The 16,004-nt window shown below is 43.8% G+C and overlaps 1 protein-coding gene and 1 long non-coding RNA gene across 3 annotated transcripts; both read left to right on the plus strand.

The window, feature by feature from the left end:
• The first annotated feature begins 513 nt into the window (after window positions 1-513).
• LOC115204542 (RAC-beta serine/threonine-protein kinase) lies at window positions 514-12,850 on the plus strand. Of its 2 annotated transcripts, none has more exons than XM_029770208.1 (14): window positions 514-793; window positions 5,538-5,693; window positions 5,912-6,040; window positions 6,327-6,438; window positions 6,650-6,797; window positions 7,100-7,231; window positions 7,709-7,774; window positions 8,335-8,403; window positions 9,492-9,614; window positions 9,934-10,062; window positions 10,588-10,802; window positions 11,865-11,952; window positions 12,227-12,313; window positions 12,469-12,571. In XM_029770208.1, the coding sequence occupies exons 2-13, from the start codon at window positions 5,648-5,650 to the stop codon at window positions 12,278-12,280; spliced, it is 1,311 nt and encodes a 436-aa protein (XP_029626068.1). In that variant the 5' UTR covers window positions 514-793; window positions 5,538-5,647; the 3' UTR covers window positions 12,281-12,313; window positions 12,469-12,571. The 2 variants fall into 2 exon arrangements, with proteins under 2 accessions (XP_029626068.1, XP_029626067.1); XM_029770207.1 differs by lacking the exon at window positions 12,227-12,313 and adding an exon at window positions 12,688-12,850 and having other exon boundaries at window positions 515-793.
• A 448-nt stretch (window positions 12,851-13,298) lies between these two features.
• LOC115204543 (uncharacterized) lies at window positions 13,299-15,295 on the plus strand. Its single transcript, XR_003880382.1, has 2 exons — window positions 13,299-13,337; window positions 13,440-15,295. It is a non-coding gene; the product is annotated as an uncharacterized LOC115204543 (long non-coding RNA).
• The last annotated feature ends 709 nt before the right edge of the window (window positions 15,296-16,004 follow it).

The following is a 16,004-nucleotide window of genomic DNA, read 5'->3' on the forward strand; positions in this document are numbered from 1 at the left end:
GATTACCGATTGTTATGAAAACTTGAAATCGGCCCTAATTAATTGGCAATTCCGATTAATCGGTCGACCTCTAGTTCGGTGTCTCCACGAGACAGCTTCAGAGGGTGGTCGGTGTCTTCCTTGAAATTGTAGAAGTATGGGACGACTCCCTGGGTGGAGATGTGTGTGAATGTGTTGCGTCAGCCTGAGCAGTTGTCCCCCTATATGTCTGGGCCCTGGCGAAACGGTCCCGTGTAATCCGAGATCCTTGGGACGTCCCTATCCTAACCCCAAACTCAACCTCTACCCTTAACCATAACCATTACCTAACCCTAACCTTATCCCAGGGTTTCCCAAACTCGATCCTTGGACCCCAAGGGGAGCATGTTTTTTGCCCTAGCACTAATAATCAACGCTAATAATCAAGGACCGAGTTTGGGAAACACTGCCTTAACCCTTATCCTAACCATTTTAAATGTCAATTTAAATGGGGTAGGGACGTCCCAAGGATCCCATATAGCACGGCCGTTTCGCCACGGGCCCAGACATAGGGGGATATCTGCTCGGGCTGACGCACAACGTGTCCCAACTACGTACTTTTTTTGTTTTGTTGTTGTTGCCTTATTGGGATTCCTTCTTGGATGGCCTGTAACAAAGATTGTATCTGTACTGGATTGAGTTTGTCAAATAAACAAGAACAACGTGGGGCTAAGTGAGAAAACAGCGTATAAATACGCATGTATATGTTCTTTACGGCTCATACTAGTGCACCCTCTTCGTAAACACACCACTGCAGCAAGCAGGCGAAACTCAGGTAACGTAACTAGCTAACGTTAGCTACACCGGGATAAAAGGTGCAGGATAGATAACTTGCTGAAAACAACCATTCTGAGACGTCCTTGTTGCACAGAGATAGTTAGACGGTGGGCCATTCCCATATCGTACTCGAGGAACAGACAGGGTTGATCGGTGTCTACTTATTCTCTAGAGGCCATGACCATGGTGGGGAGCAAATGGAACCTAGCGTAGCTAGCTAGCTAACGTCAAAGGTTATAATAGAGGTTTCTTCTGTTTGTTTACAATATGGGCTAACTAGGTCCTTGATAAAGAGTAAATGGGAAAGTGAAGTTGTAAGAAGTTACGTGTACGTTTAAGTTTCAGTTGCGGATGGAAAAGTGACAGGTGTTGTTGTCAGTCCCTGTTCAGAGTTGAAGCTGGACTTACCAGCTAACAGATTGCTAACTTGCTAACGTTAGCTAGTTGCTATGATGATGATACTAAAGTTAGTGTCGTGTGAGCTGTTTACCAACAACGTGATTAGCTGACCTAGCTAGTTAGAGATATTCAGACCGTTTGTGCCTTGCCATTTCAATTTGACCCCATCTATTTAAGTAAATTTCATATGCTATTCTTATTATAGCTAGCTACAGTCAGATGCACCATCGTCGATCCATTACACATTGATTGTCAACAAAATAGCAGTTATTGATTAGTCATTGCGCTCCAGATATCTGTATATAGATATCAAGTTTCAGCCTGTCCTGAGTAGCTAGCTAGCTCTCAAGTAAAACAGGTTTTAGTTAGCTATAGGTTTGACAGCTGATTTGCGTGTCTGCTAGGCGCCTACCTAGCTGGCCAATTCGATGTCGTATGCGCTCTGTACACCCATTGCATTGCAAAACTTGATCCCGCTGTGCTGGTGTGCTTGCTGGTACCCACTGGCACGTTTCTCTGATCCATTGGTGCTTTCAAGACAACTGGGAACTCGGAAAAATACGAGGTAAAGTCATGAAGTCATTGATCTTCAGGTCGGAAAGTCAGAGCTATAGAAAGAGGCATTAGTTCCCTAGTTGGAATTCCGAGTTGGATGACCGTTAGAAAAATATTTTTCCCAGTCGGAGCTCGTTTTTCCGAGTTCCCAGTTGTCTTGAACGCAGTGAAGTCGGAGATTAACGAGTTCCCAGTTGTTTTTAAAGGAGCATTATCTGTTATTGCAGCACAAGTCTTGCCCAGTGGTATAGTGCTGTTTTTTTTTTGTTTGTTTTTTTTAGATGAGGGAGCGCGTTTTAAAAATATACGTCATACTTGTAACAATGTAAACAATTGAATAGCCTATCATTATGTACAATGCATCCTCCAATTGCAACGTCTGCCTATGCCCACACACATTGGCTCAAAAACATTATAGTTTTTTAATATCCTCCAACACCAAGTTAGGCATAGGCCACCTAATTTCCAAATGGGCCATCATAACTGTCAATCTTGAATTATAATTATTCACCTTTTACCGGTGAAACGTTCAAACTTAATCTCCATGCCAATCATTTCATTGATCTCAATCAGTTTCACGGGAATATGCATTTAGATATTCTTGAATGACTATTGTTTCGTGAGAGAATTAGAGCAGATGGTGTTAACAAACTATTAGTCTTGTATTTTGTTTCAATCAATGCATATATCCAGCCTAGTGGTGGGTTCTGTTTTGGCTCATGCAAGTTTTTTGTTGACTATTCAACTTCAGCTAACCGTCCTAAAATCTCGTTATAAATTACGGTACGTGTTTTTGGTGTAACGGTAACTTTATTATTATTATAGGCCTACTGTGCTATGGATTTATATTTGGTTTTGTTATGTAAAATGCTCATTAATAATTGTGATATTGCTAGACGTTGTTTCGGCTTTGATCTAACTTTACTAAATGAGCACCGTTGTGAGAAGTGCATTTTCTATTTGTAATAACAATAAGTGATGAGTATGACTATTAGCCATAGGCAACCGATCTTGATGAGATGAGCGCCCTGCAATGGTGCTGAAAGGACAGCTCCTGGATCGTGCAATGATGTTAAAGAAGTTGAACCAATTTGTGAAGGATTGGTCTGCCATCCGGCCAGTTCAGGAACAAACAACAATCATTTGCAGTAGTCCTATAGCCTAATAGGCCTACAACTAAATGGTATAGCTATTTGTAGGCTATATCCTAATGTAAATATATATATAGCTTGATATCATTGCACTGTTTGCAAGGAGAGCTTCATTGCAAGTAGGCATGTCATTGTATTGTGTAGCTTTGTATCAAAATACATGTTGATTTGATTAGCTTAAACACATGGTTACAGTGTTCCCTATTACAGAATAAAAGAAAACAGAGGTGAACTATCAATTCATTGAATTTATTTGCGTATGTTAAACATGCTATCAATTGACCAAGTAGTGAACATAACTTATTACTACTGAGAATTGTGGGAAATGTGTTTTAAAACAGCCATAAAATCAAGCTTTTGGTGTGGTGTATTCATCTCAATAAACTATAACCTAAATGCATTATTACTTCCAACTTGGCCCAAATCAAACTTCCAATTGCCCACCCTGACATATCAAGCTACACTGAACAAAAATATATTTGATTTTACAGAGTTACAGTTCATATAAGGAAATCAGTCAATTGAAATAAATTAATTGGGCTCTAATCTATGAATTTCACATGACTGGAAATATAGATATGTATCTGTTGGTCACAGGTGCCTTAAAAAAAACAGGGGAGTGGATCAGAACCTGTCAGTATCTGGTGTGACCACCATTTACCTCATGCAGCGCAAAACATCTCCTTCGCGTAGAGTTGATCAGGCTGTTGATTGTGGAATGTCGTCCCACTCCTCTTCAATGACTGTGTGAAGTTATTGGATGTTGGCAGGAACTGGAACACGCTGTCGTACGCGTTGATCCAGAGCATCCTAAACATGCTCAATGGGGGACATGTCTGGTGAGTATGTAGGCCATGGAAGAACTGGGACATTTTCTGCTTCCAGGAATTGTGTACAGATCCTTGCGACATGGGGCTGTGCATTATCATGCTGAAACATGAGGTGATTGGGGCGAATTAATGGCATGACAACAGGCCTCAGGATCCGTCACAGTATCTCGGTGCATTCAAATTGCCATCGATAAAATACAATTGTGTTCGTTGTCCATAGCTTATGCCTGCCCATACCATAACCCCACCGCCACCATGGGGCACTCTGTTCACAACGCTGACATCAGCTCACCCTCATGACGCCATACACGTGGTCTGCCATCTGCCCGGTACAGTTGAAACCTGGATTCATCCATGAAGAGCACTCTTCTCCAGCGTGCCAGTGGCCATCGAGGGTGAGCATTTGCCCACTGAAGTTGGTTACGACGCTGAACTGCAGTCAGGTCAAGACCCTTGTGAGGATGACGAGCACGCAGATGAGCTTACCTGAGACTGTTTCTGACAGTTTGTGCAGAAATTCTTCAGTTGTGCAAACCCACAGTTTCATCACCTGTCCGGGTGGCTCGTCTCAGAGCATCCCACAGGTGAAGAAGCCAGATGTGGAGGTCCTGGGCTGGCGTGGTTACACCTGGTTTGCGGTTGTGAGGTCGGTTGGACGTACTGCCAAATTCTCTAAAATGACGTTGGAGGCGGAATATAGTAGAGAAATGAACATTGTTGTCTGGCAACAGCTCTGGTGGACATTACTGAATTCTGCATGCCAATTGCACGCTCTCTCAATTTGAGACATCTGTGGCATTGTGTTGTGTGTCAAAACTGCACATTTGAGTGGCCTTTTATTGTCCCCAGCACAAGGTGCACCTGTGTAATGATCATGCCGTTTAATCAGCTTGTTGATATGCCACAGCTGTCAGGTGGGATGGATTATCTTGGCAAAGGAGAAATGCTCACTAACAGGGATGTACACAAATTTGTGCAAAATATTTGAGATAAATATGCTTTTTGTGCGTATGTTACATTACTGGGATCTTTTATTTCAGCTCATGAAACATGGCACCAACACTTTACATGCTGCGTTTTATATTCTTGTTTAGTGTAGAACGGGACCTGCATCTCAACCAATATCCAATGTAGGCTAGATATCCCAAACACAGCAACTACCAGAGAGGGCTTTGCGGTGGCCACCTGGTTGGATGTCCTCGGCAGAACGGTGTCACCATAACCAAGTGGTCACAAATCGTTCTGGGTTCCACTGCGCAAGAGGGGGTCCGTGGAGTTTTATGAGCGTCAAGGCAGACCCACTGTGAATTAGGATTTGTTTTTCTTAGATGCTTGACCACTTTGGCCAATCAAAACTAACGGGCCTCCGCATCGCACACATGTAGCCTATAGTTCTTAATCATTGTTGCCACCGTAGTGAGAGCACAGGGAAGAAACCTAAATTATTGTTTTTCATGGACTTTTTGTGGTAATATAATTTATCAGAATACATTTTCCAGAAATAGTTTTACCAGCTCTGTGTATTCTCCAATAGAAAACAGTGAGGGCGCGCCACTCCTCCACGCCCCGGCAGCACTACACCCCTCGTTTTGCCCCATTGTCAAATACAAGCTATGTTTCATAAAAGTTAGTTTTTTGTCATTCAGCCAGACAGGTTAGGTGCCAGTAATATTTTTGCCGGGAAAATCATCTTGCATGCGAAACACTGTTAATCTCTGCTCATCTCTTCGTAGTCTGTGTAGGCTATGTCTTGCAAACACATGTAGGCTACCTGTCATTTAATATTCTCTCATGTTGTGTTTTCTAGGTGCTGGGGCAATGTTTACACTGACATCCTACTGACCAGTCCAAAAGTTACCCAGGCCCCCCTCCCATTCCCCACCTCTACCCCCTTCCACAAGCTTTCCACCCTTCACTATGAATGAGGCCAGCGTAGTCAGGGAAGGATGGCTCCACAAGAGAGGTGAGGACCCTCCGTTTCTTATTATTCACAGCAAATGTAATATAATCACTTTCAAACACAATTTCAATAACATCGTCTGACAAAGCCATACATGTCTCGACACATTCTAATCCAAACTATGTAGTTGCCATAGAATATGCATTGTGGCTAACCTCAGAGACTAGGCTATGAGAGTATTCGGGTGCTGTGTACTCAAGCCCACTTGTTTCTCTGTACAGGTGAGTACATCAAGACTTGGAGGCCGCGCTACTTCATCCTGAAGAGTGACGGCTCCTTCATTGGCTACAAAGAGAAGCCTGAGCTGTCCGACCAGAGCTTGCCCCCTCTCAACAATTTCTCAGTGGGAGGTGAGGGTCCCTCAAAGTGAAAACTATTGTTGAAGATGTCACAGGTGACTCAGTGTTGTGCAGTGTTGGTTCTGTAGCAGGGTTTACAGAGCAGGACCTGCTGTCCTCTCACCACCTCTGTACAGAACACTTAAATGGAGTGTTTTGGTGTTTGCAGGCCTGGATGTTGCTTGGGGGGTCTTCACAGTTCACTTTGTAAATGAAACAACAGAGGTAAAAACAATGGATTGAGGCATTAAAACATTTGTAAGGCTTGATCCCTCTTCTGTCTCCTCTTTCGTCCCAGAATGCCAACTGATGAAAACAGAGCGGCCCAAGCCAAACACGTTCGTTATCCGCTGCCTGCAGTGGACCACTGTCATCGAGAGGACCTTCCACGTAGAAAGCAATGCAGAGAGGTGAGGAGGGGATATGGGTAACTGAGGTGTGAGAAGGGGCCAATAGAAAGGGTAGGTAGACAGTGAGGAAGAGGAATAACAGTAGTCAACAGAGGTGGAGGGAGGGATATGTTTCTGTCTGTGTCATGGACAAACACTTAGTGGTTCAAAGGAATCCTACAAGCTCACTATGGTGTAGTAATTGCACTGTGTGTGTGTGTGTGTGTGTCAGAGAGGGGTGGATGCGTGCCATCCAGGCGGTGGCCAATGGGTTGAAGGTACGAGAGGAGGAGGAGCCCATGGACCTGTTTGGTTCTCCCAGCGACAGCAGCAGCATTGAGGAGATGGAGGTGGCCATGTCCAAGACCAACTCCAAGGTGGTGAGTGTGTGTGCAGTAACATATACTGTGCATATGACAGATACAAATGCTTACAAGGTAAAGGCAAGAGTCACACAAATACATGCTAATTGAATGACATGATAAACCACTCACACATTGTTCTTCCACAATGGTTGAATCCTGGTTTGTTCCTGCGCAGGTGTGGGATTGATCTGTTTAGTGAAGTATCACACTTCATCATCACTACCACTGTCCATCCTTCCCATTGTGAATGTGTTTGGCTGGGCTGGGTCACCCAGGATAAGCTAGTTGATTGTCCAACCCTGTTTCTGTGTTGTCAGACGATGAGTGACTTTGACTACCTGAAGCTGCTGGGGAAGGGGACGTTTGGCAAAGTGATCCTGGTCAAGGAGAAAGCCACGGGGATGCACTATGCCATGAAGATCCTGCGCAAGGAGGTCATCATCGCTAAGGTAACGAAATAGGCCTAACCTTTACCACTTTACAGTGGTGACTACTGGCCATCAGTTTGTTATTGGGGAATGACGATCCGTATGCATTAGGCCTGATCTGTAGTCTTAATTGTTCTTTATTGTGCATAGTATGTGGTATATTTTGTTTTATAAACTGGGTGGTTCGAGCACTGAATGCTGATTGGCTGACAGCCGTGGTATATTTATGTTATAATATATTTTAATTGTTTCTATTATGTTATGTTTCTTAACGTTGTCTTAACACTTGCATCGCTGGGCTTCATCCAGTACGAGAAGCCGCCAATGGCCAAATTTGGAATGTCCTGTGTTCTCTCGTGTTTCCAGTAATACCTTCTGAACATATCCTGGCTTCAGTGATTTGTGAAGGAGGGAATCTATTTGACAATGACTGAGCCATGATGGTATTCTTATGTATGTGTTGCTGTGAAAGGCTGACTCTCTGATCTGTGTGTCCAGGACGAGGTAGCACACACGGTTACAGAGAGCAGAGTGTTACAGAACACCCGGCATCCCTTCCTAACGGTGAGTGGTCCATGTTCCTCTCACCTCATTACATGTGCTGGTCCAGAACAGAACACCCACACGTGCTGTATAGTCCTGTGTAGCAGTGGTTCCCAACTCCAGTCCTCCAGTACCCCTAACGACACACTTTGCCGTTGTAGCCCCGCACAAACTCCCCTGATTCATCTCATTGATGATTAGTTGAGAAGTTGAATCAGGCGTGCTTGTCCGGGTTTACTACAGAAATGTGTACTGTCGGTGGGACCGGAGGACTGGAGATGGGCTGTTGGTGGGACTGGAGATGGGTTGTTGGTGGGACCGGAGGACTGGAGTTGGGCTGTTGGGGTGGACTGGAGTTGGGCTGTTGATGGTAAAAGCTGTAATTTTTGTCTTGCCTTTTTTCATGAATTTGTATTTGTCATGCCTAGCCTATGATATGTCTCTATATTTTTGTTGTTAATATTTTCTTATCACAGCGCATTTTCTGGTACTTAAAGCAAATATCTGTGAACATCAGACGATAAAGAAACATCTGATCTAATAGGAGGACATTGATCAATTGTCTTCTTCCACCCTTCCAGACACTGAAATACGCTTTCCAGACTCATGATCGATTATGTTTTGTGATGGAATACGCCAATGGAGGAGAGGTGGGTGTCCCAATGTACACACAGATATACATGAGCACACACACACAATTTTTCGATTGCTTGAACACTAGGATCCACATGGCCAAAACAATAATTAACAGATTGTAATTTCACATTGTTTTCACACTAAATGCAAATGATAAACACTTTTTTTGCAAAACAGTAGACACAAATCTCTATTACAAGACACTTTTTTGCAAAACAGTGCTACGGCAAAAACCAAAATGTGCACCCCTTTATGTCGCCAGGACCAGGATTAAGATGAGGGTGAATCTTACTTTGCACTTGTCTTTTCTTACTTGCACTGACTTTGCTAGTAGTTACTATGACTGTGATATGTGGTTGTCTCATCTAGCTATCTTAAAGGGCCAATGCAGCTGTTTTTATTTCAATTCATTTCTGGGTAACAATTTAAGAATCTTACTGTGTTTTCAATTAAAATGGTCAAAAAGAAACAGAGCAATTTCTGAACCACAAATTTAGCTAGGACTGTCTGGGAGTGGTCGGAGTGGGGAGGGGAAAACTAGTTGTTATTGGCAGAGAATTTTGGAACTCTCTTTCTAATTGGTCTATTAACTAATTTATTGCCTGGTGATGTCACCATGGAAGGCCAAAACTCCATCCCACCAAAACAGGCTGAAATTTCAGGTGTTCTTTTCAAACAGTTCTCACACTTAAAGGGCATTATCATCATTTTGACAATGTTACATTATTATTTCAACCTCAGTGTGGAAATGTATATAAAACACAGTAAAATAATGTTTTTGCTACACTTGGCCTTTTGAGATGAATGCACTAACTGTAAGTCGCTCTGGATAAGAGCGTCTGCTAAATGACTAAAATCTAAATGGTGACATGAACCTTCTCATTCAATTAAATACTATAGCGTTTGAATGGATTTGGCTAATTTTGTGAAAGGTATTTTTAAGTTGTGTAAGTGCATTTTGCAAGAGATGTGTTGTTTTGGCAAACACATGCATTTTAGTGGGCTGTATTAAGTGTTCAAGCAATGGAGAAAGTGTTATATCAACACATCTCAAATGAATCGTCCTTTTTTTCACTCTCTTTTGCTCTCTTCTTCCCTCTAGCTCTTCTTCCACCTGTCTCGGGATCGTGTGTTCACGGAAGACCGGGCCCGTTTCTATGGCGCTGAGATCGTATCTGCGTTGGAGTACCTCCACTCTCGTGACGTGGTATACAGGGACCTGAAGGTAGGCACTGTGAAGATTCTGTCCTGCTTTCATAGTCACCCGTCCTGCTTTCATATTCATCTAAGGATTTGGGTTTTCCTGAACCAAGTGACAAACACATTTTGCCTTCATACTTCAGTCATGTGATTTTCCTAAATGGTGATAATAATGGTGCCACACACCCTGCTTAGACACATTCCTCTCCGCACTGGAGACTAGGGTTAAATTCCCCGCTCCAACTATTCAAACGGGCTGTCATTCTCTCTATAATGTTAGAACTGTCTCAATAATGTTTGAAACTCTGTTCTAATATCTCATCCGTCTCGCTGCATCTTCTCAGCTGGAGAATCTAATGCTGGACAATGACGGACATGTTAAAATCACAGACTTTGGGCTGTGTAAGGAGGGCATCACGGACGGTGCCACCATGAAGACCTTCTGCGGCACTCCGGAGTACCTGGCGCCGGAGGTGAGGGCCCTCTGCTAGTGGCACAAGCACATGCTACACAGTTGTCATACAACCTTAGTTGTTTTCATTAAGTAGCAAACGTAAGAAAACACAAACTAATAGGGAATAACTTTTTCAATTTCCGTTGCAAAATGTCTTCTCTTTTTGTAGCAGTACAAATGCAGGAAGTGAGACAAGGAGAGAGGCCATTTTAGACTCACTGTGGTGTTCCTGGAAGAACCACTTGTTTTTATTGGGGCCATTTATTACCTTAAGATTAGTTGGCTTGATAATCTGATAATCCATTGTTTTTATGTTAATGAAGTGAGTGTTTAGGTAGAAAGATGCCTCATACTGTATGGTAATTTTATCAATTGATTGCCTCTGGAACATTCCTTTTGAAGACCCCATTAAGTGGCAGTTTGAAGTGACTCAAATCCATTCTGGTCAATGCAAATTGTTGATTAGACAGACAAAAAAACTATCTGATTTTGAGCATTAAGGCCTGCACTGTGAACAAAGCTCCCTCCCTCCCTGCCCGTCCAGGTGCTGGAGGACAACGACTACGGCCGGGCGGTGGACTGGTGGGGCCTGGGCGTGGTCATGTACGAGATGATGTGCGGTCGGCTGCCCTTCTACAACCAGGACCACGAGCGGCTTTTTGAGCTCATCCTCATGGAGGAGATCCGATTCCCCAAGAACCTGGCCCCCGAGGGCAGGGCCCTGCTCACCGGCCTGCTCAAAAAGGATCCCAAGCAAAGGTACGTGGGGGTAGGGGTGGGAGGTGTGACCGTTTGACTGGCCTGCTCAGGGAGGACCCCATTTGTGTTTGGCTGAGTATCTGCTCAAGAAAGGTGTGTAAACTAAGTCCTCACAAGGAATAAGGCTATTTCTAGGAAGTTTTGAGTTAAGGTTCGGATTAGGGGTTAAAGGTTAGGGTTAGGAAAATAGGATTTTGAATGGGAATCAATTGTGTCCCCCCACAAGGTTAGTTAAACAAGTGTGTGTGTGTGCGCGCACACGCTTTGTATGTCCAAAGTACACACTCAAACTGTTTGTTCGTTCAGAAAACATGGATATTTATTAAATAGCACAACTTGAAGTAGTATCTTCAACTGAACCTGACACAACTGTGGGAAACAAGGAGTCAATATGGGCCGGCATCCCTGTGGAATGCTTTCGACACCTTGTAAAGTCCATGCCCCGACGAATTGAAGCTGTTCTGAGGGCAAAAGGGGGGGTTCAACTCAATATTAGGTGTTCCTAATGTTTTGTACACTCAGTGTATAGTCTACATTTGGCCTATATGAATTCAAGCTAATTTGAAGCACATCTCCAGTAGAATCTATCCATTTTCATTTCTTTCTGTGCCACCAAATGATTGCTTATACTGGTAAAGTTAGCAGGATGTTAGCTAGCTAACATAATGAGGTAACATGACTGAACAAGGTGTTAACAAATGGTTAGCGGCCCGCGACTAGTTTTAGTTGCCTGTTAGATGGTTTGTGAATGTAAAAATGAGGCCTGTCACTGTGCAAAATAAAAAATGTAGCGAAGATAATATGGGTCATAACTTTTGAATGGTTTGGGCTAGAAACAAGCGCTCGGTTTATGCTCAGTTTGTTCTCTTTTCCTCGGCACACTGGTGCTCCCCCCCAAAAATTCCAGGTCATACAGCAAAACATTCAGTAGCACATGCGACCAAAATGATCACAATTTGGGGCTCTCTGACAAAAAAAACGTGAGATGCTCTTCTTCAGAAAAGCAGTGCAGCAAACGTGAGTGCACCATTTGAAGTAACCTCTGATTTTTGTTATTGACAGGTTAGGGGGAGGACCGGATGATGCCAAAGAAGTGATGTCCCACAAGTTCTTCACCTCTATCAACTGGCAGGACGTGGTAGATAGAAAGGTGATTGACTGGAGGCTGATAGCTTAGCGCTATTGATAGTCAGTCAATAAATGGTGGCATTCCAGGTCTTTGATTAAAAAAAATTATGTGACCTTTATTTAACTAGGCATGTCAGTTAAGAACAAATTCTTATTTACAATGACGGCCTACTGGGGGTTAACTGCCTTGTTCAGGGGCAGAACGACAGATTTTTACCTTGTCAGCTCGGGGCTTTGATCCAGCAAACTATCGGTTACTGGCCCAACCACTAGGCTAACTGCCGCCGTTTTTGCAGTCATGCTGTGCAGATCAGATATTACAAATTCCACGTCGACTGCCGTCTGACTGATCCCTGAATGACCTTGCATCATAAATAAGTAAAGTAAGTAGCCTGTTTCTGTAGCGCGAGGCAGCTTGATATACAAGTACGCCCCCTGGACAGGACACTAGTCTATCGCAGGTTCTTACACCTTCTTGATGCTGAGTGCCAAGCAGACCATTTGCCAATCAATCACTGCTCGCTCTCTTCCTCCTCAGCTGACTCCGCCCTTCAAGCCTCAGGTGACGTCAGAGACTGATACACGTTACTTCGACGACGAGTTCACGGCACAGACCATCACCGTCACGCCTCCAGACAAGTGTGAGTTTGTGTGTGTGTGTGTGTGTGTGTGTGTGTGTGTGTGTGTGTGTGACACAATATGCCACCAAGCGTGCCGTTAGAGGTGATGTTGACTGAGTGTGTTCTTCGTGTTCTAGATACCAACCTGGACTGTGGCATCCCCAACCAGCCAGCACACTTCCCCCAGTTCTCTTACTCTGCCAGCATACGAGAGTGACCCTGTCTTTACCATACACACTGAAGATATGCATAGCGCATCAGCTCACACTCTCATCCACACACACACACACACACACACACACACACTTTCTTGTAAAAAAAAAAAAAAAAGACTGCAAGCTTGAGACTCCACATAGGCCAATGGATCTCTGGTCACAGCGGGGATTTAAGTGCCTAGTCTTGCAGCCATCTTGTCTGCTCAAACCCCGCCTACACTACAGTCACGCACAACAGCAGCCTGTGAACTGCACAGGACCTCAGTCAATACCTCACGTCGTCAACATCAGCAGCAGTAGCATATCATCCACGCACGGATAACTATAACCTATAGGTGGCGTTAACAGACACTACTGCTCCTCACTGGAAGGTCTAGTACAGGGCTGCCCAACCCTCTTCCTGGAGAGCTACCGTCCTGTGGGTTTTCAGTTCAACCCTAATTTAACACAACTGATTCTACTAATTAGCTGCTCAACAAGACCTTAACTAGCTGAATCAGATATGCTAAATTAGGGTTGGACTCTGAACCTGCAGGACAGTAGATCTCCAGGAAGAGGGTTGGGCAGTCCTGGTCTAGTACCTATAGGTGATCCTATAGGACACTACTGCTCCTCACAGGGAGGACTAGGACATATAGGTGGTCCTATAGGACACTACTGCTCCTCACAGGGAGGACTAGGACCTATAGGTGATCCTATAGGACACTACTGCTCCTCACAGGGAGGACTAGGACCTATAGGTGGTCCTATAGGACACTACTGCTCCTCACAGGGAGGACTAGGACCTATAGGTGGTCCTATAGGACACTACTGCTCCTCACAGGGAGGACTAGGACATATAGGTGGTCCTATAGGACACTACTGCTCCTCACAGGGAGGACTAGGACCTATAGGTGATCCTATAGGACACTACTGCTCCTCACAGGGAGGACTAGGACCTATAGGTGGTCCTATTGGACACTACTGCTCCTCACAGGGAGGACTAGGACCTATAGGTGGTCCTATAGGACACTACTGCTCCTCACAGGGAGGACTAGGACCTATAGGTGGTCCTATAGGACACTACTGCTCCTCACAGGGAGGACTAGTACCTATAGGTGGTCCTATAGGACACTACTGCTCCTCACAGGGAGGACTAGGACCTATAGGTGGTCCTATAGGACACTACTGCTCCTCTGATTTGGATGGAATTGAGACACTGATCTCTTACACTCAATTTTCTTTCTTTCTTGTTCTCGCTCTCTCATTTTCGTTCTTTGTCTGTCGCTCCCTCTTTTCCCCTCTCTGTCCCCCCTCGTCCTTCTCACACTTACCCACCCACTCACTCACTCACACTGCTGGATAGAAGAAAAAACACTGAAGTGATTCTTGTTTTCACAAATGAGAAACAAAGTTTTCTCTCTCTCATTGTTACAGTTTATAAGGAGTCATATTTCTGTGATTTATCCAAGTGCTCTTTTCTGTAACTAGCTGTTACCAATAGTGTTGAAGTGGTCCTACTGGGCAGGGCGGTGGTGGTAAACAATGAAGCTGTTTCTCTGTCAATGTGTTTGTGTGCTTGGAGAAAAGGAGGGACAACCAAAACTGAATGTCTGCATTTTGTGTTTGTATGTGTGCGTATGTCAGTGAAGTTGTGTGAGTGCTCAAATGTAAGCGAGCCTGACGTGCATCGGTATCAGTAGAATAATTGGCGACATCACACTACAGTTTTTCCGACTCAGAGCTCAAAAACCTACTCTGGATTTACAAAAAGCGATGCAGGAGGGAGTACTACTTTTTAACTGTAATTCAGTGAAATTAACTAGTATTGCACTCTTTTTTTCTCTCTCTCTTTTTTGACTGGGATCGTTGTGAACAGAACACAAAGTTGCTACAGAGAAAATGTATGAATGAATCACTGTACAAGGCGTGAAGGTACGGATTTTTAAACCCTGTTTTTAATTCAGGACTTGTCTCAACACCTCTGGTCTTTGATCGAGACGGACCAGCCATGTGATTTACAGCGGTCGACTAGCACTTAGTTACTTAAGCAGACCTCTTTTTACTCGAATGATGAGATTTGTATGTTTTATTCTTGTTATTTTGTTGCTTCGTTTCCTCTTTCAAATGTCATAAACGTCTGCTGTACTATCAAAAATGGCCGCACAGGTGGTGTTGAGTGGATCAGTGACGGGGCTCCGTTCGGGTCACAACACCAGGTGTGTGTTGAATGGAGTGATCACGCCTGCTCCTCTTCGTCTGCTGTCTGACTGCTGACAGTCACTGGTCAACGAGATCCAGGTTTTTCTCTAATGTTCTGGTAGTCATGTGAGCCTTGTGTCCATTGTGTGCTGTTTGGAAATTGTTTCTGAGACTAACTATTGTTGTTTTTTTTGTTTTTGTCTAGTTCTGTTTTCCACCTCACTGTTTCCCTGACCCCTTTTGAAGACATTGCTACTCATTTAACATTCATAAATGTTTATTTCAATGAAAGAAAAAAGTGTATGTTTCCGCTAAAGTTATTTCAATTAAAAGGATCCCATTGTATGTATTTTGTGACTGACTGACTGTGTTTTGTGAGACAGCTGTGTGCTTGTATGTCTGTGCATGCTTGGATTTGTACTGTATTGCCTATATACACATGCATGCTATAATGTAATCATGAAGTGCTTTAATAGGCTAGTCAAAGATTTTATCACCTCCATCTTAACTGACACCCTAGACCCACTACAATTTGCATACCACCCCAACAGATCCACGGACGACAGAATCGCCATTGCAATGCACGTTACCCTATCCCACCTGGACAAGAGAAATACCTACAGTACCAGTCAAAAGTTTGGACACACCTACTCATTCAAGGGTTTTTCTTTATTTTACTACTTTAAAATAATAGTGAAGTCATCAAAACCTATGAAATAACACATGGAATCATGTAGTAACCAAAAAAGTGTTCAACAAATCAAAATATATTTGAGATTCTTCAAAGTAGCCACCCTTTGCCTTGATGACAGCTTTGCACACTTGGCATTCTCTCAACCAGCTTCACCTGGAATGCTTTTCCAACAGTCTTGGAGTTCCCACATATGCTGAGCACTTGTTGGCTGTTTTTCCTACACTCTGTGGTCCAACTCATCCCAAACCATCTCAATTGGGTTGAGGTTGGGTGATTGTAGAAGCCAGGTCATCTGATGCAGCAGTCCATCACTCTTCTTATTGGTCAAATAACCCTTACACAACCTGGAGGTGTGTTGGGTCAT

This window comes from Salmo trutta, chromosome 12, assembly GCF_901001165.1.
Source record: "Salmo trutta chromosome 12, fSalTru1.1, whole genome shotgun sequence".
NCBI lineage: Eukaryota > Metazoa > Chordata > Actinopteri > Salmoniformes > Salmonidae > Salmo > Salmo trutta.